This window comes from Gopherus evgoodei, chromosome 2 (assembly GCF_007399415.2).
Source record: "Gopherus evgoodei ecotype Sinaloan lineage chromosome 2, rGopEvg1_v1.p, whole genome shotgun sequence".
Taxonomy (NCBI): Eukaryota; Metazoa; Chordata; order Testudines; family Testudinidae; genus Gopherus; species Gopherus evgoodei.
Window position 1 is genome coordinate 87245071 of NC_044323.1, and position 20283 is coordinate 87265353.

Consider the following 20283-nt stretch of genomic DNA (forward strand, 5'->3'; position numbering starts at 1 on the left):
CAGTTACTCACCATTTTGGGGGGTCTTGTGGCTCATGTGTGCTTGCCTGGGGTCAGCCAGTTAGTGACAGGTGTGTGAATAATGACTGTGTTTTAAATCACTGAATCAGTGGTCTGTGGGTTGCAAACAACACTGCTTCTGTAAAATGTTGCATTTTGACTTCACAGATATGACCTTGAGATCCCAGCCTCCCTCTTTGTTACCCCTGGCTGAACAGCTGCACAGAATTAGAAAGCAGCCACAAAGAACTAAAGAGGACTTCCTGCGTGATGTTATGATGCACTCTGCAGCCAAAAGACAAGAATTGAAGGAGTGGCAGGACAGTGAGAAGAGGGACAGAAAGGAGAATGTGGCGTGCGAGAATGAAGCCAAGGAGCGACTCTTAAACATTATGGAGTGCCAAGCGGACACACTCCAGGCGCTACTAGCACTGCAAACCAAGCAACTTCACACCCACCCTCCCCTGCAGCCACAAAACTCTTTCCCATGCGCCCCCCCCAGACACCGCCAACACACTCTTATCAACCTCCTGGATCCAGTCTGTACCTGCTGCATTCCACTCCTGCCCCGTCATGGTCCAGCCCTGTGGACTCCCAGTAGTCACTGCACTCAATATCCATCCCTCTGCAGTTTAGCCCGGCTGAAGTACAGTACCCGCTGCACTGTACTCCAAAGGACAAAGTTGCATATGATACCCGGACAGACACAAAACTTTAACCGTCCTGGGACCAGACCTCTCCTGGGACCCTACCTTTCCCCAATTCCCCACAGCGCTGATGTGTTTTTTCGTTTGTCTCTCTCCTCCGGTGGTTGTTTTGTAATAAAAGAATTGTTTTGATTTGAAAGCAATATTTATTCCATTAATTGAAAGCAAACAGAGCCTTGCAAAGCAACAGGCAATTTTCTTAAACCTTCATAGTGCATCATCTGCACCAATCACAATCACCTCCTAGTATTACGAGCACTGCACTCCTGAGCATAGCAACAAATATTAGTGGCTTTCAGATTCAGATTGCTGTCTCAAGACATCCCTGATCTTTATGGCTGCGCCCCTCTAATAGCCCTGGTCTCTAGCTGTTCATATTCAGACTCCAGGCGCTGAGCCTCAGCGGTCCAGCCCTGAGTGAAGCTTTCACTCTTCTCTTCACAAATATGGAGCGTACAGCACGCAGCTATAAGCATAGGAATATTGTCATTGGCCAGGTCCAGCTTCCCATATAGGCAGGACCATCCCTAGCTATTTTGGTGCCCTACGTAGCCTCCACGGGGGTAGATGCTGGCCATTTCCTGTGGGGAGTGCAGTGACCCAGCCCCAGCCTGCTCTGCTACCCTGGCTCCCAGGCTTGGGGGGACGGGGGAACCATCCCCCAGCACTCGCCGGCAGTGCAGCTGGGAGTCAGGAGAGCGGAGCAGGCTAGGGCCAGGTCGCTCTACTTACCAGTGAGGGCAGGCCTAACCGCTTCTGGAGTCCTCAGGGGAAGGGCTGGTGTGGGGGCAGAGCAGGGGCGGGAAGAGGCAGGTGGGGCAAAGCAGGGATGGGGCTTTGGGGAAGGGGTGAAGTGGGGGTGGGGCAGGGGTGGAGCAGGGGTGGGAAGAGGTGGGGCTGGGCAGGGCAGGGGCAGGGTTTTGGGGGAAGGGGTGGAATGGGGATGGAGCAGAGCAGGGGCAGGAATAGGCGGGGCTGGGCAGGGCAGGGGCCATGGGGAAGAGGTGGGGCAGCACGCAGCTGCATTGGGCACCAGATTGGTGTCCCAAATTTCCTGGTGCCCTATGCAGCTGCGTACTTTGTGTATGGGTAAGGATGACCCTGCATATAGGCAGTGCCAGCAAGCCTTTAAATGGCCAAAAGCACACTCATCAGTCATTCTACACTTGCTCAGCCTGTTGTTGAACTGCTCCTTGCTGCTGTCAAGGTTCTCCACGTATGGCTTCCTAAGCCACAGCATTAAAGGGTAGGCAGGGCTCCCAGGATCGCAATGGGCATTTCAACTTCCTCTACAGTGACCTTCTGGTCTGGGAAGAAAGTCCTGGCTTGCAGCATCCTGAACAGGCCAGTGTTCCGAAAGATGCTTGCGTCATGCACCTGTCCAGGCCAGCCTGTGTTAATGTGAAACGGCCATGGTGGTCCATGAGCTCCTGGAGAACCATTGAGAAATACCCCTTGTGATTAATGTACTCGGTGGCTAGGTGGTCTGGAATATGTATGCCATCTATTGTCCTCTGCAGTTAGGGAAGCCCATTTGTGCAAAGCCAGCCACAATGTCACACACGTTGCCCAGAGTTACAGTCTTTTGGAGCAGGATGTGATTAATGGTCCTGCACGCTTCCGTCAACATGCGTTCAGAGGTCAATTTTCCCACTCCAAACTGCCTAGCAACCGATCGGTAGCAGTCTGGAATAGCCAGCTTCCACAGTGCAATCACCACGTGCTTCTCCAGTGACAGGGCAGTTCTCATTCTCATGTCCTTGCGCTGCAGGGCTGGGACAAGTTCATTACACAATCCCATGAATGTGGCTTTCCTCATCCAAAAGTTCTGCAGCCACTGCTCATCATCCTAGATGTGTATGACGATGTGATCCCACCACTCAGTGTTTGTTTCCTGAACCAAAAGCAGCATTCCACTGTGGTCAGTACCTCCGTGAATGCCACAAGCAATCTTGTGTCGTAGCTACTACACATGGCAAGATCAGTGTCGAACTCCTCTTGCCTTTGTAGTTTAAGGAATAACTCCACTGCCACTCATGATGTGTTAGTGAGAGCGAGCAGCATATTGGTCAACAATGAGGGATCCATTCCTGCAGACCGAAGAGGCAGAGCATGCAACCGTTGAAAGATGGCACCAAATGCAGACAGAAGCACAGGGATTGCTGGGATGTGAAACAATGCATTGGGATAGAATCATAGAATATCAGAGTTGGAAGGGACCTCAGAAGGTCATCTAGTCCAACCCCCTGCTCAAAGCAGGACCAACACCAACTAAATCATCCCAGCCAGGGCTTTGTCAAGCCTGACCTTAAAAACCTCTAAGGAAACAGATTCCACCATCTCCCTAGGTAACCCATTCCAGTGCTTCATCACCCTCTTAATGAAATAGTTTTTCCTAATATCCAGCCTAAACCTCCCGCACTGCAACTTGAGACCATTACTCCTTGTTCTGACATCTGGTACCACTGAGAACTGTCTAGATCCATCCTCTTTGGAACCCCCTTTCAGGTAGTTGAAAGAAGCTATCAGATCTCCCCTCATTCTTCTCTTCTGCAGACTAAACAATCCCAGTTCACTCAGCTTCTCCTCATAAGTCATAGGACCCAGGATGCTCCGCAACCCCCTCTGCCTTCCCACAACTCTTAGCGGCAGAAGAGGAAGAGATGCTGTGTGGGATAGCTGCCCAGAGTGCACTGCTCCAAATACCACTGCAAATGCTGCAAGTATGAACACGCTATTGCACAGGCAGCTGATAGTGTGAACACACAACAGCAGTTTCCCTTCAGTGCTCTCTGGGTGGCACTGTAACTGCCAGTGATGTGACTCTGCCAGTGTAGACATACCCCGAGTCACAGCTATATTGCAGTACTGCCTACAGGACCTCCGTCGGGCTAGATATTGTATAAACCCATTAGAGCCAATGGTCCCCTGCCCCAAAGAGCTCACATCTAAAATCCCAATCCTGCAACCAGATCTTCATCCACAGACCCCTCTCAAATCCCACTGAAGACCCTCATGTGGATCTAATTGCAGAATCGGGCCTAACAGACAAAAACAAAGGGGAGAGGAGAAAGAAGGGTTAAAACATTCCAAGCCAGTCACCAGGGTGATGACTGATAGATGCACATTTTATTTACCACATTTTTAAAGATATTTAAAATACAGTTTTTTACTCCAAACTTTCTCTTTTAACTTTACATATTTATCCTTATCCCCATTCAGTGTTTTATTTAACCCTGGCCGTACTGAGGGTTAAGGTTTTAAAACACTGTATATTTAACTCTTTTTCCTCCTTCTTGCAGTGACAATCAATCCTTACCTACTTTAAAGTATTTTTAATTTATTTTAACCTTGGGAACCCACAGTTCGGCTGCAACATTACTTCCCTTTTTCACTCATTTCCCCCAGAGGCCAGCCCTTCCCATTCTCCACCTGACCAGTGTTAGTGATAACAAGCCCCCTTCCCTTTGCAATAGGGATCATTCCATTGATGGCATCAGCATTCTTCATCTACCTGCTTCTCCCAGCATAGCGGGGAGGAAGAACTCCCTGGAGCTCCCGTTGCACCTAGCTCGGAAATTGAGGGAAGGTGTTCCAGTCTCTGCTCCCTGCTGGCTTTTAGGGAGTGTAGCAGTGACAGAAGCTTGGACTACTCATAGTCACTACCCTGCCTTTGAGCTTCTCTTACTCCTCTCAAGGGGAAGGAGCATTTAAAATTCATTGTGGGAGGAGGAAGTTACCATAATTCATTACAGATATTACAGTAGTGGTTAGAGATACTAACTGAGGTTGGGCCCCAGCAGTACTAGCACTGTACATACCCACTGTCCCTACCCAAACGATTATCATCTCAATGGACCAGCCAGACAAAGGGGTGGGAAGGAAAACAAAAGCACAGAGAATTGACTTAACTAAGGTCACACAGCAGGTCTGTGGCAGAGTCAGGAATAGAACAGAGGTCTCTTGCCTCTTACCATGCTGCCTTAGCCACTAGACCATGTTACTCCACTGAGGCTTCAGACTTCTTGCTCACTGTGACCAGGGACTCACACCTTCCTCTTCATTTGCAATTATTTATGTGCTGCATTCAGGCTTCAGCTAGTGTTTCACAGTCCTCGGTCTCCCTTGAGTACAAAAAATAAAGAACTTGCTCCTGTAGGGTCTATCTGTGTGTTCTTGAGCTATCAGCTGCAGAAATACATTAAATAATTCAAAGTGAGCTAGGGGAGACATCCTTGTGGGAAATAATTTATCTAAGTATATGATTGTTTAACAGAAATCTTAACAAGGAGAAATGTGCATGTCAATTGAAAAAAAAAAAAAAAAAGAACATCTCTCTTTAACAGAAAACTCCCACTAGCTCTACCTGGTTAACTGATGAGCAAAGATAAAGAAAACTGTGACATGTTAAATATAAAACACAACTTTGGGATATTTTCATAGGAATGGAATGAATCTGAAGGGGAATCCCAATCAGTGTATGAACAGCTGCTCCACTGAGTGGTGTGATCACGGTTGGAGAGGAAGACCTGGGGGAAAAATTCAAACAGAAGTCCCATGGGGAGCCAAAAATCTCCCAGGAAGCTGGTCCACTCCATCCTTTAAACCCTTTTCCATCTTGGAAGCCAGCAAGCTCACTCCTCCGCAGGCTCAGGACCTCATTTAGCTAGTAAGTTACCTGCAATGGAGCAAATCCCTGCCAGAAACATAACCACTAAAGAGAAAAAAGCCCACACAGAGATAATTTGGGAGCAAATTACCTACATTTAATTTCCTCAGAGATCCAAGAAAGAATCGCAGACCACTGGGAACAGCATATGCAGATTGACAATACAATACAACCCTAGGTGGGCAGTACAGGGTCATATGACGCTTTGGTATGTAATGCTGGATTCACAGATTGGTAGAAACATAACATCAGAGGTCAAATATCCTCTTTAATTCTCCCTCTCGCTTCCTCATCTCCATTCTCATTTTCTTCCCTTAGGGCTTGTATCCTCTGTAGATGGATTAAAGATGGCAGGATGTGCATTCATAGACGTGATACATTATGTTGATGTGTGGTAAACACATGTATCACATGCCAGTGCAGTTTATCTCACGCCTCTCCAGTTTATCAAATGGCTATCACCTTTACATAAATACATTGCAATCTTTTAGCCAACAGGAACATAATGTTAAAGTTCCAGAGGGAGGATCTTTTTCATTTATAACATCAGCACTTGCTGAAAGAGCCTTAAATTGAAGAAATGATGCTTACTGGTGATATGAGCTGACCATTTGAATTATATGAATCTTCGGTAGAACAGACATCAAGTTTCAGCCACAGTTATCAAGTGGGACTGAATCTGGGCATTTTCGCCTCAAAAGCCTCCACTATTTGAGCTAAAGGATAATGCCTTCACCTGTGAATTAAATTGCAGGCTACATAGTTGATGGGACCAGCCACTAGAGGGATATTCACATACCCTGTGTATATTATATTCACATTCATGTCAGTATCTCAAAGCAATCTCATGTTTTCGTTTCCTAAAAAATTTCTAAAGCCCAATTTTACACAATGCAATTAAAAAGGTAAACACATTCCATTTCAATGGTTACATCACTATTATTCCAGCATATGTTTTTCCCAGCTGTCAACCACCATAGATCCTGTCTTACAAATTTTACCATGGTAGATGCTAAATGAGGGAGACCCTAAAGCTATCTATCTCATTTTAAATTCTTCTGGGAAGTTGATTGGTTTGTTTAAAAAACCTGTGTGAGTCATTTATATGATTATAGGAAATTAGTGATCTCTAAAGTGATCTCTGTTTTAAAAACAAGATATTACTTGTCTTTTTGTTGACATAAATTATATTAATGTCACAATATGTAAAGCAGTAATTTTCTTTTATGCTACCATGGCTTTCCTAATAGCAGTCCTTCCTAAACATATTCTTTCATTATGTCATATTTACAAGATGCACTTGGCAATGTGAAACTTGTCAGATTGAATGTACAACCACCTCTATTTTTTAATGGCATGTTTACAGGTTCTATCATGAAAAAACAGTTTACCTGCAGCAGCAGAATGAATATGATATGCTGCTCACTTTCAGTATGAATTTTCAAATCATAAACCTGCCTTACATTTTTTGGTATTTATGTCTCTGGAGAACAAAACTAGGAGTCTTCAGTTTGTAAGCTGTCATTTACTATGTTTGTACAACTCCAAGCAATCGGAGTCCAATCTGGTTGGCGTCTAGGTGCTATCACAATATTAACACTGAATAAATAATAATGTTTATTTTTTTAAAAGACCTGACAACCAATTTCCCTGATTTTTTCCCACACTGTTACACTAGGAGTCAGGAACCAGGGTTCAACTCCCAACTTTATCACAGACTTGCTTTGGACTTTGGGCAAATCACTTAATCTCTCTATGCCTCATTTTCCCAGTCTGCAACGTTGGAATTATCATACTTATTCATCTAAGAAAAACGCTTTGAGATTCTCAGATAACATTGCCATAAAAGTGCTAATACCAGAGAGTATTGTTCCCCAATGCAGATGCCTCAAGCTGCTTTTTAGAATGCCCCATGCTGCTCTGCAGTGTGATGTAAGATAGGAGCAGCACAAAGAAAAGATCCATTCAGGTCAGTAAGCTTCAACCTTGAAATTACATCTACCTTAACTCTGGTGATGTAATAGGAAATGTCAATCCTGTCAGGTGGCTGATTCCATAATGCCCTAGAAAACTCCCATAAGCCCACATGTGCTTGCTTACCCATCTGAGGTAGCAACCTGGACACCTGATTGCAGTGAAGCTGTAGCTATGTCAGTCTCAGGATATTAGAGAGACAAGGTGGATGAGGTAATCCATGGTCCAATAAAAGATATTACCTCACACACCTGATTGTCATTTGTAATACTGTAGAGTACAGAGTTCAGCTGACCATGGATCTCCACATCTCCCCCAGATGGCCACCAGTGCCTGTATATTGTTTAGAGCTGTGGCAAAGCACAGCACTACATATGTTGAGTGCTATCTACTGGCACTTTATCTATTAACTCATGATTTACATCTATAGAGAGCTCTCAGCCTCAAGCCAGCTGATAGTACACTTGTATGATGGATTTCTTCTGCAATACATAAAAGAGAGCATATATTTTTTTCTTATAATGTAGGCCCAAATGACCAGTACAGAATCCCAGGGCTTTCACTTTCAGACAATGCACCCTCTCACTGTCCCCTCTCACTGTCCCCTTCCCTTGGTACTAGCTCTCTCTAACTATCCTTGCTACATGCAAGTGTAAAAATATAATTAGCCAGGCCAAAAGAGAATGTGAAGACCAACTAGCAAAAGACACAAAAACAAACAGCAAAAAATAAAAAATTAAAACATCACAAGCAGGAAACCTGCCAGACAACCAGTGTGGCCACTAGATGATCAAGGTGCTAAAGGAGCATTCAAGGCAGACAAGGCCATTGCTACTCCTGGGGGAATTCTGCACCAAAAATTAAAAATCCTGCACACAATATTTTAAAATTCTGAATATTTTATTAGTCAAAATAACAATATAATCATGCCAGTGTCAATTATTTTGGTAATGTATTGTCAACAACTATGTCTGTAATAATACAGATAACAAAAATGATTCAGGTAACATGTTTTTTGACAAATAGATTCCTTACTAGGCATATTAATATAGAACTTTGAATAATAATTCATTTAAACTACAATACAGAAATGTATTTCCCCCACCCCTTAGAAGCAGTGCAAAGGCTTGAGGGAGTCAGGGGTAACGGAGGAGCTGAGGGAGAGGGAAGCAATTGCTAAGAAGAAGCGTGGGAGTGAACCTGAGGATTATTGGTGAAAGTATGAAACAGATTATTTGGGGGGGAAGGGATTGTCAGGGAGTTGAGGAGCCTCACTCATGCAGACCCTGGCTGATCCCTAGCCTCTTTCATTCAGTCAGGCACATCTGTCCCAGTCCCCATGTGTACCTACATCTCCATTCTCCATTCAGCCAAGCACATCTGTACATATTGCCATGTGGCCTTGCACCCCCACTCTCCCCTATCCCTCATGTGTCCCTGCACCCTCACTCAGTCGGGCATAGCTGCCCCATCTCCATGTAACTGCACACTCCTCCCTCCATCTTTATGAATCCCTTCACCCCTATTCTTCCCATGTGGTCCTGCACCCCTACTCCCATTCAGCCCCTGGCTCAATACTGTCACCCGACTAGCCCCTGTGCCCATCCCAATCTGTTCCGCCCACTAGCCTTTCTGAACCCCAGCCTGTGTGACCCTGCCCAGCATCCCTGTGTGCCTCAATCTGTTCTCCCGCACCCCCCATAGCCTGTGCCTCCTCACCTGGCCCTGCAGGCAAGGGGCTGTGAGGAAGGCAACCTCTCCCTGTCTGCTCCAGCCCATGAGCCCACTGTCCTCTCTTCTGACACAACCTGGTGGGCAAAAGGTGTAATTAGAGCTTCCCTTTGCCTCCACATCAGAATCAATTATTCTGAAGGGGGTGGAATCTGTGGGGGACATTAATGCTGTGCTTGTGCAGTGGTGCTGAATTCCCACAGGAGTGCATTGTGGAGAAGCTAAATGAATTATCTGCATCAGTCTTCACTGCAGAGGAAGTGAGGGAGATTCCCACATCTGAGCCATTCTTTTTACATGACAAATCTGAGGAACTGTCCCAGACTGAGGTTTTGGAACAAATTGATAAATTAAGCAGTAATAAGTCTCCAGCACCAGATGGCATTCACCCAAGAATTCTGAAGGAACTCCAGTATGAAATTGCAGAGCTAACTGTGGCATGTAACCTATCGCTTAAAGAAGCCTCTGTACCAGATGACTGCAAGATAGCTAATGTAACATAGATTTTTTTAAAACGCTCCAAAGATCCTAGCAATTACAGGCCCTTAACTCTAATGTCAGTACCAGGCAAATTGGTTGAAAATATAGTAAAGAACAGAATTATCAGACATATAGATGAACACGATACATTGGAGAAGAGTCAGCATGACTTTTGTAAAGGGAAATCATGCATTACCAATCTATTAGAATTTTTTGAGGGTGTCAACAAGCATGTGGACAAGGGTGATCCAGTTGATATAATGTATTTGGACTTTCAGACAATATTTGTCAAGGTCCAACACCAAAGGCTCTTAAACAAAGTAAGCAGTCATGGGAGAAGAGGGAAGGTCCTCTCATCAATAGGTATATGGTTAAAACATAGGAAACAAAGGGTAGGAATAAATGGTCTGTTTTCACCTTGGAAAACAGTAAATAGCAGGGTCCCCACAAGGATCTGAACTGGAACCAGTGCTGTTTAATATATTCATAAATGATGTGGAAAAGGAGATAAATACTAAGGTGACCCAGTTTGTAGCTGATACTAACGTATTCAAGATAGTTAAGACCAGAGCAGACTGTGAAGAGTTACAAAGGGATTGCATAAAACTGGGTGACTGGGCAACAAAATGGCAATTGAAATTCAATAGTGATAAATGCAAAGTAATGCATACTGGAAAACATAATCCCAACTATACATACAAAATGATGGAGTCTAAGTTAGCTGTTCCCACTCAAGAAAGAGATCTTGGAGACATCATGGATAGTTTTCTGAAAACATTCGCTCAGTGTGCAGCGGCAGTCAAAAAAGCAAACAGATTGTTATGAACCATTAAGAAGAGGATAGATAATAAGACAGAAAATATCATAATGCTGCTATATAAATCCATAGTGTGCCCACACCTTGAATACTGCACGCAGTTCTGGTCACCCCATCTCTATACTAGAACAGGAAAAGGTACAGAGCAGGGCAACCAAAATTAGTAGGGGCATGGAACAGTTTTCATATGAGAGATTAAAAGACTAGGACTGTTGAGATGACTAAGAGGAGATATGATAGAATCAGGGGGTCACTCATTCAAATTGATAGGCAGCAGGTTTAAAACAAACATAAGGAAGTACTTGAGTGATCCATCCTATGATCCAGTCCCAGCTTCTGGCAGTCAGAGTTTTAGGGACATCCAGAACACGGGGTTGCATCCTATGTTCTAAAGGTGTGTGTCTGCATAGCCACACAGGACACCAAGAGCTGTGCACATAATGCTCATTAAGTGCACAGCTCTTGGTGTCGTGTGCGGCATCCACATAGCACTCAGGGGTGTGGCCACAGGTGGGCCTGGAAGATGGCAGTGGGGGGAGGTGGGGGCTGTGGGGTCAGGTGGGGGTGGTGATGGGGAAGCTTGGAGCTGTGGTGAGGTGAGATGCCTCTTCCTCCCAACCCTGGAGCTGCTATGGCAGGGAGAGATGCTCTCCCCAAGTCCAGGTGCTGCTGCAGGGAGCGATGGCTGGGGAGGAGTAATCTAGCTTCACTGCAGCCCCAGGGTAGCCTGCACCCCAAAACCCTTCATTCCCAGCCCCACCTCAGAGCCCACACCCCCAGCCAAGCCCTCCCCAACCTCACACCTCAACCCTCTGCCCCAGCCCTGAGAACCTTCCCGCACCCTGAACCCCTCATCCCCAGCCCCACCCCAGAGCCCTCACCTCCTACACTGTAACTGTCTGCCCCAAACCTGAGACCTCTCCCACACTCCAAACCCCTGGGCCACACCCCCACCACACATCACTTTCATATTGGTTCACATAACAAAATCCATTCTGCACATTAATAGGAAAAATTAGAGGGAACATTGGTTGCATCTCTGACCATCTTGGTTTATAGCCATTGATGGGCCTATCCTCCAGGAACTTCTTTAATCCTTTTTGAACCGTTATACTTTTGGCCTTCATAATATCCCATGGCAGTAAATGCCACAGTTTGACTGTGCATTGTGTTAAGTGCTTCCTTTTGTTTGTTTTAAAACTTTGCCACCTCGCTGTTTACCCCTTTTTCCAGACATTTACCAACATGTTGAACAGCACTGGTCTCAGTACAGATCCTTGGCATTCAAACTCCTTAGCTGGCCTAGAAGATGTCATCCTAATTGTTTAAAGAATGTCATTGCATAAAAGCAGGATCAGCTATATAATGGTGTGACTGTTAAAAAAAAAAGAAATCAGATTCATTCTCTTGCCTTCAGTGGTTTTGTGTATATAGCTTTGTTCAAATTTTCTCATTTCCTGCATCCCTTCCAAAGCTCAGCACATTTTTCTTTTACAACCTTCCCACCCCTTTTCCATAAACTTGTGTTTTTTGTCTTTCTTGAGGGGTTGTTGTTATATTTTAGTGCTCTTAAGTGTGGCCTGAGAGAGTTATGAAGACATTTACAATTAAATTTCAATGAAATCCTTACTTGGTTGAATCATTATTCAGACTTATTTACATGATGGAGAGGTTTCAGTTTTATTTATTTTTTAGGACTCCCTCTCAACCCCCAGTTCTGTTATTCAGGAGTGATGACGCAGATGGGAGGATATTGGGGATGCTATGGTACATACTCAAAACCACTTTTTCCTAGACATACGTAGAAATAACTGGGAAACAATCACTGGAATGTTACACATACTGAAAACATTTTTTATTTTACTCAAAGATTCCTTCGCCTCATTTACATCATTGATTTATTTCAAGAAAATTAAGACATCTTAGAAAAAGAAAAGAGTTTCTTTGCATTTTCAACCTTTGTGCTTGCCTGTCTTGATGTTCTCCTATTCTTTTGCTTAGCTGTTACTTCACAAGGGCCACCATTTTAAAAATAGGTGCAAGGTGTAACCCAACAGGGTTACTGCATATCTGTTGAGTTTCTACATGTGCAACATGCATGCGTTTTTGTAGGTATACCATTGCTTCTGTGTTTGAAAGTTGGCCCACAATGTTTCCTACACTCATCAGTATGTAGACATTAGCATATCCTATTAGGTTCTGCTTCCAGTATCAGCCAATATCAGATGATACAGAAGACAAACAATAACAACGCACCTGGCCAGTTCAGTGCCATACATAAAGTGGGTGCAAGGGTGGGTTTTATCTGAGTCCAGCAGGTGATAAGCTTATGCTCTGAAGTTAATTAGTTGTCAACATCTCAAGCCCTGTATCCACAAATGTTTATGGTCACAAAATTATACCTTCCTTTTAACAATCCAGTAACAGAATTTACTTGATAATGGGCTGCTGTAATGAATTCCACAGACTGCTGATCCACTCTGTAATTACAAGTCTCTCTAGAAAAACTGTCTTCGTTACTGAAACCTTTGAGATTAAATATTTTTTGTAAAGTTCTGTGCTGCAATTTTTCCAGAGACACGCCTTCTGAAGGGACACCGACAATCGTATTCTAAGAGGCATCATTGCCTCACAGAGCAATAATAATACGACCATCTTTCATTTAAGGCATGAAACTCTTCCAGCAATCAAACCTAGCATCCAATAGACCCTATTCACTACAGCTATCAACAAAGGATTTAGGAAATAGTTTGTAATGGATCCTAAATGTTTCTCCCAAGCAATATAGTACGGTTGTATTTTTCCATTGGGCAGATATTCCCATTACTTTACTGCAGAAGCACTTATTTCTAAATTAAGCTGCACTGATCTAATTTAGTATTTAGAGATAAAGTTAATGCTCCAGATCTTAGTTCTTTACTTACATCACTAATCAGCCCTGATGGCAGCACACAATGTTTTTTTCCTGTTCTGAACCATTTCCCTTTTAATGATTAAAATTAACTTTCTGCACTATCCAAGCAGTTTCTGAAGTGCCAACGCAGGTTTTATTTGCATGTAAATAAAATCTCTGCTTATAATGCAAGGCTGGTACAGTGAATGAGTAGACTGGATGTTACAAGAAATCACCTCTTCCCTTCCCAACAAATAGCATCTGGTTGTGACAATTTTAAAAGCATATTTCAGTAAAATATTGCCAGATCGTGACTTTATTAGGAACACAGGAAACATAACTATATCCAGCTGTTAAGATCAAAGCATTAAATCACAGTCTTAATTAGCCCTCTGTACATACCACTAAAATGCAATGCGGCATTGTTATAAATTAGAGTGATGACTATAAAAAGGCCGGTATTTGATAACAGATACCACACAGTTATTTCTAGTTGAATAGTAGGGAAGCTGTGGTATCGTAGGTAGCATGTTACGGTAAATGTGGACACATACTGATTTTAAATGGCAACCACTTTATCACAGGCATCCACCAGCTATAGAGAAAGCCTTTGACTTCTGTAACTTCTTAATATGCCATCAATATATTATATACATTTCTATTTATGCTATTTCAGGTACAAGAGTATTGATGCTGAAGACCTATAGGAAAATAGTACTTTTCAATGTCAGAACTGAAATATACATGAACTGCTGAAAAAATGAGTCCTTTTGAAGAAGTAGCTTCTGTAATAATTGTCAATTTTACTTATAATTGCTTGTTTTCTCAAGCAAAGTAAATCCACTTTTAAATAAATAAATTAGCATTTTAAAAAATGAATATATTTGACATTTCAATGCATTGCTATGTACATGTAGTTTTAATGGAAATAGCTTCAATTGTCATGCGTGCTTGCTGGAACAAAATGTTCAATGGACATGATTAGTTGTGACACTGAAATAAGAATCTTACTGGAACTAATTTATGCCCCATCCTGAAAATATGTACATATCTGCTTTGCTTCACTACTGTGAGTAGACTCCATTGAAATCAATGAAGTGATTGTAGTTTGAAGTTAGGCATGTGTGTGTTTGTATGACTGAGGCCTTAGAATGGGTTTTTTCCAGTGAAAATGAAGATACACATTACATCCAGACTGTGCCAGCATCAGACTTTTTAAACACGTTTCCAAAACTGATAAAATGTAAATTGTTAGAAAACCATACACTTACAGCCTGTACTCCTAATATAGTAAATTAGAAAATATGATATACAGTGTTCACATGCAGAAGTTTATATCCCAATGTCAGTTGGAATAATGGTACAATTCCATCCTACCTGTAAATTGGTCTTATTATAGGACCAACAGTACCAATACAGATGCCAAATCATTGTGATGGCCCATACTCCTCTGAGACGCTCATGACACAATCTTGTAGAATTCTACTCCTGGACTTGCATAGGACAGAACCTTGACACCAAAAGAAATTTCAGGAGAAATCTAGGAGGCAAAAGAAAGGAAATCTAGGAAGGAGAGAAGGAAGTAAATTGGTGGATTCATGCCTTTGAGAAGATCAATTTACAGACAGAATAAACTTGTCACAATCCCAGGCAGACTGCATCTACCAGTCTGAATTCTGGACACTGGGAAAAGGCAAGCTGTAGACAATCTTTCCTTCCCAGTAGAACCATCAGTCAGACCAGAGTTTGGAGGGTGATGCTCCATAAATCCTTACATTACCTTGCAACCAAATGTTACCTCAGCAGAGGGGTGGAAAAGCTACCTCATAATGTCTGATGAAGGAGTATACCAAGGACCAGCTGGTGGCTTTCAAGATTTCTGATTATGACTCTGTTCTGAGCCACCCATAAAGTAGCTATATATCAAATAGCACTCACATGAGGAAAGATAACACAATGGTGAGGGCATTAGCCTACGAATTAGGAGAGTTAGGTTCAAGTCCCTGTTGTGCTGCAGACTTCCTGTGGGGCCCTGTACAAAACAATTAGGACTAGATTTTTAAAGTTATTTAGGTGCTTAACTCCACTGATTTCAAGTTAGTCAGTTGTTTAGGCACTGTCCTGCTAGGTTCCTATCTGCATCTTCAGTCTCTCTGGGCCTCAGTTCCCCATCTGTAAATACAGATAACTATACTTCCCTAGCTCGAAGGTTGTTGTGAGGATAAATACATTGAAGATTGTGAGGTAATGAGATATTACAGTAATGGAGACATGTAAATATAGATAGATGAGAGGATTAGGACCCAAGTAAGGCAATAGTATGTTTTTGTTAAGGTGGAAAGGGGATTGCCCTTTGTGCACAAAGAGAGGAGGCGGTTTGAGGGAAACTTCATTAAGTAAGAATTTAATCAGCGAGGAGAATTGTACTAATGAAGAGAGTTGCGAGTTTATGGGTCATGGTAACTGCCACCAAAAGTAAAGTTTGGATTTAGCCTTCAACATCATAGTTTATGAAGTGAGAAAAATGCAGTATTAACCACAGGAAAGAAACATACTTTTGCTTGTCGTCCTCTTGAATTTGATAAAATATCTAGCAAACCCCATTACTTGATTTTTTTTTCTTTTTAGGGAGATGCCATTGATTTCCACAGCATCTGGAATACAGAATCCTATTTTACCCTTTTCTTTTCTTTTTAAAAGGGTCTTTCCTGGATTTTTCCTTTTTAATGTTCAGAATCATAAGGACACTGGTAATTAATTTTAATATTTATTCTAATGGAATAGTGTGGCAGTATGAGCAGAGGAAGACAAGGAGGAAAGAAATTTCACTCTCCTCAGGAGGATGAAGAGGAAAAGTGAGAACAAGATCTCAATGCGGGCTTTAGTCTTCTCTTGCTTTTGGCTATTTTCCTATGTGGTTTGGGGTTTGTTTGTTTTTTGTTTGGTTGGTTTGGGGATTTTTTGCTTTGCTTTGTTGAGGCAACAAAACTGGCTCATGATGGTCCAAATCTAAGGGGAAGGTGACTCAGTCTCAGGGAACCATAGGAGGGAGAAGGGGTGATCAGAGAAGATTGCTGAAGGGGGAGGAAGAGTAAAAAAAAAAAAAAAAAAAAAAGACAGTTGCAAGTGGGGAAAAGCTCCCTCCAATGAACATATCCATGTAGAAGAAAATTTGGGCTCTATGCACCATAAAGACTGGGTCTGGGTTGGAAGGTCTTGGAAAAGGAAGGGAAGAGGAGAGAGGGAAGAGGAAGAGAAGAGATAGTATTAGATGGGAGGAGGGTTGCGAGCCCTCACGACTGAGGTGCTTTCACAGATTCCCTGCCTTTGCTAGCTTTCTTTGGCTGAATCCTCCTCCATCTTGTTAAATGTCAGCATGAGCACGGGATCTTTGGTGGTACTGGGCAAGCAAAACATTTTGGCCTCCTGCAGATTCATTGCTTCAGGTTCTTGGATTAGACCGCTCCAGGACTCTGAATCCACAGAACTGGCGAGTGTACAGCTGCAGAGACTGGGCCCTGGAAATAGAGGAAGAAAAGAAAAGAACAGAATAGCTAAAAGGGAAGGGAAAGAACGAGGTGAAAGCCCCAAGGAGGAGCACTGAAATGCTTCCTAAACATCCCAATTGAGGCAGATGATTGGAATCCGTCGCTGAGTGTCTCCTTTTGTCCTGTGCAAGACCAATGGTAAAATTCTTCAGTGCTTCCTTCATAGTTTAGTGTATTAGCATTCCCTTCCATAACTGCATAGTCCAGGGCCAGGACTGTGTGCAATGACATTAGGCAGTATAGGCTGCGTTTAGTCAGTCTAGGACTTAGAGAGCCAGAGAGAATGACAAGAACCTGTCTTTTTAGCAGCAGAAATAAGAATCCCTTTTATATTAATCACTAGTGCATCCTGTCTCTTCTGTACCATAAAGCTGTTACACACACTCACAATTTCTTAAAGGTGATTGGACAACCCTGTAGTCTGAAATCCAGACTGTCAGATTCACTGCACCTAAAAATGTCACTTCAAGCTTATTCTTGTATGAAAATATCAAGTAAATTAAGAGAACTGCAATATCTGATATTGCAAGTTAGAAGCTGTGTTTTACAATAGTTTCCTGTCAAAGAATTAACAAGTTTACAGAGGGAAAATTATTACTTACACACAATTATCACACAAGGCCTCCAGAATACTGGAGCTCTTTAGGGCCCTGACTCAGGAAGGCACTTACACACATGCTTAAACCCATCCATGTTCAGGAAAGCACTTGAGCCCATGCTTTACTTCTTTCCTGAAAAGGGATGCTTTCCTTCATCAAGGCCAAGACACAAATGTACAGAATATCAATTAAATATAATTACTGGCATAGTTTAATTTAAAGGTCTGAGAGTTCTGACTAGTAGTTGAATTCCACAGCAACCTTTAATTCAGTAAGTATTAAACATAAGCCAGTTCAACCTGATCATAAATATTGAAGGTGCATTTCTTCTGTACGGCCACTTATAAGATCTCAATTCTGATATTTTATTCTTGCTGCAGAACGCTTTGTTAGAACAGACACATGGTACAACACCTTTCATTTTCCTGGCAGTCCCATCAGTTTAAACTTTAAACTTAAAAAAATATTCTAGTCCTTATGGTTACTAAAATATCCTTCTGATTATGAAACAATACAACATTGTTTTATTGTATCTACAGACAAAAATACTGAAACAATAGCTCTTGAGTTTGCCCCCTTGATATCAATGAGCTATTAAATCAAAGCTAGTATTAATAAACATTTTAAATGTCAATATTGTTAACTACCACATGTGAGCTGTTGGACAATTTTACCAGAAACAGACAACAAATGTGCTTGTTAATTTTGGTTGGATAACAAATTTAACTCGGGATACAAAAGATATATTAGGTCAGACTCATTCTCTGGACCAGATTTTTCCTGAAAGATTTTTTTTTTTAACACTTTATCCTGTCCAGTTTTAAATAATTAAAGAACTGAAGATTTTTCCATTTCTCTTGGCAGACTTTCCTATAGAATAATAAGAACTATTTTCCTGATTTTAGTTTTTATTTAATTTCATCCCATTATTCATACTTGTAGATTAGCCACATAAAACACCAGGGAAGGGGGGCATAAGCCACCAGGAGAAGGTGGCAAGCGGAAGGAGCCCAGCAACAGACACCAGAAGAATCAAAAGATGATTAAGCAGAGGAGGGAGGCGGAAGAGGGAAATTATTAAGTTGAGAGAAGGAAAACAATCAGAGAAGGGGCTAAGGAGAGCTTTAAAAAGTCCCACAACATTTTTCCCTCCTGCAGCACATAAGAATACTGGAATCCAGAACCACCAGTGTGGATCCGAGAGGAGAAATCTGATCTTCAAAAAACAGAGTAACTATTCTCCACACTCTGCCTCATAAAAGAGAGACAGAGTTCCCACAGAAATTGCTCACCCTCCCAGACTTTTCTTTCCCAGAGAAGGAAAAAAGAGACTCTTCAGCAGCACATAACAAAATGTTACAACAGTCTTGCACAGCTGCCATGAAAAATTACCAGCCATGACATCCTTCCTCTCTCTCAAGAATCAATATAGAAACATAGGAATTGCATACCGTAACAGACCAATGGTCCACTCTACTGCTCTGTCTCTGAAAATGACTAAGGATGGACATTTCCTAATACCTAACACCACAAAATAGCTAATTAGGTAACTAATTTTGGGAGTAAGACTGCAAGGATTTTTATTCCCTCATACATACTTAGGTGTTCACATGATAAGTCAAATCTCGGAGGTCTGAGTTGACCTCGAAATATAGAATCCCACTGCTGAAAGAAGAGGGGTTCAAAGTTTTCTCTACCTGGATCAACTTACCACTATTTATATTGAATACACGTAGCTTGCCTCATATTTAATGTAACCTATAGCTGAAGGATATATTCCTTTATATTTTGTTTACTTATCAGTTCTGTCACTAACAGTAACTGGTATAAAGGCTCGGTCTAGAAGTTAAGTGCAGGGTGTCTACATACATATTTCCAAAACAAGATGCCATAAACACAAAACTTCTGGCAGCTACCATAAAAATAAGTACAGAAAATACTCTGTAATCATTACTGACGTTAACTGCAAAAGCAAAAACTTTTAATCTATAAAAGAGAAACAGTTTGTAATATAAAGACTCAGTTCAGTGTTTAAAAAAAAAAAAAAGGACACATGTAGACCTATCCAGTGCCCACTGAAGTCAGTGGAAAGATTCAGTCACTTCGGTGGATGCTGGACCAGGCCTTGGAATTCCAAAACTTTCCCAGATTCTCAAAATCTAAAAAAGGTCAAGCAACAACAACAAGCAGCTATGGGCCCAATTCGCTTAGGAAAGGAAAAAACAAAGAGGACTAGATTAACAAGAAGCGGTTTCATGTGTCGTCATCTACAACTCCCTTCCTGCGCTGGCTCCGAAAGTGGCGCTCGATATTCATTGTCACTTCCCTCTGTAGGTTTCTGCTGTTGGTTTTTCCAGCTGTTCTGATCCAGGGGTGCTGAAGAACTTGTTGAGCTGTGTAGCGCTTTTGAGGATCTATCACCAACAGCCTGGTTATCAGATCTTTCGCAGCTATTTCATGCCAAAAAAAAATAGGAGAAGGGGAAAAAAAGTACAGTGTGATGATGCTGATGGCCTGATGTCCAGCGATAACCAAATAAAACATCATCTCCATTTTCTTACTACTTTTGCCATAACAATATGTATGACTATCACTGAGGTAGTGCAGTGACTGGAATCAGAATTTAATGCCATGAGGTTGTTATGCTTATAAAAAGGACACGAGATTTTTTTTTAATAGGGAAAAGGCAACACACTGCATTTATTGAGAATACAGCAGTTAGCATATGCTTTTAGTCAGTCTCACACACACACTCACACCATGCGCACAGTCTCGCCAGTTGATGTTTATAGTTATTAGTTTAGAGTTTGGATTAATTTAGTGGCCACCCAAATTGGTTGCAGAGGGGAGCCGGGCTCTGTTGGTT

The 20283-nt window shown here is 42.2% G+C and overlaps 1 protein-coding gene across 1 annotated transcript in view; it reads right to left on the reverse strand.

Moving 5' to 3' along the window:
- Positions 1-12219: 12219 nt before the first annotated feature.
- Positions 12220-20283, reverse strand: part of DCLK3 (doublecortin like kinase 3) — a 62087-nt gene continuing 54023 nt past the window's right edge. Inside the window, exon 5 of the mRNA XM_030551276.1 lies at positions 12220-19867. Within this exon, the coding sequence (XP_030407136.1) occupies positions 19671-19867 (197 nt within the window). The 3' untranslated portion in view covers positions 12220-19670. The remainder of the gene's footprint in view (positions 19868-20283) is intronic.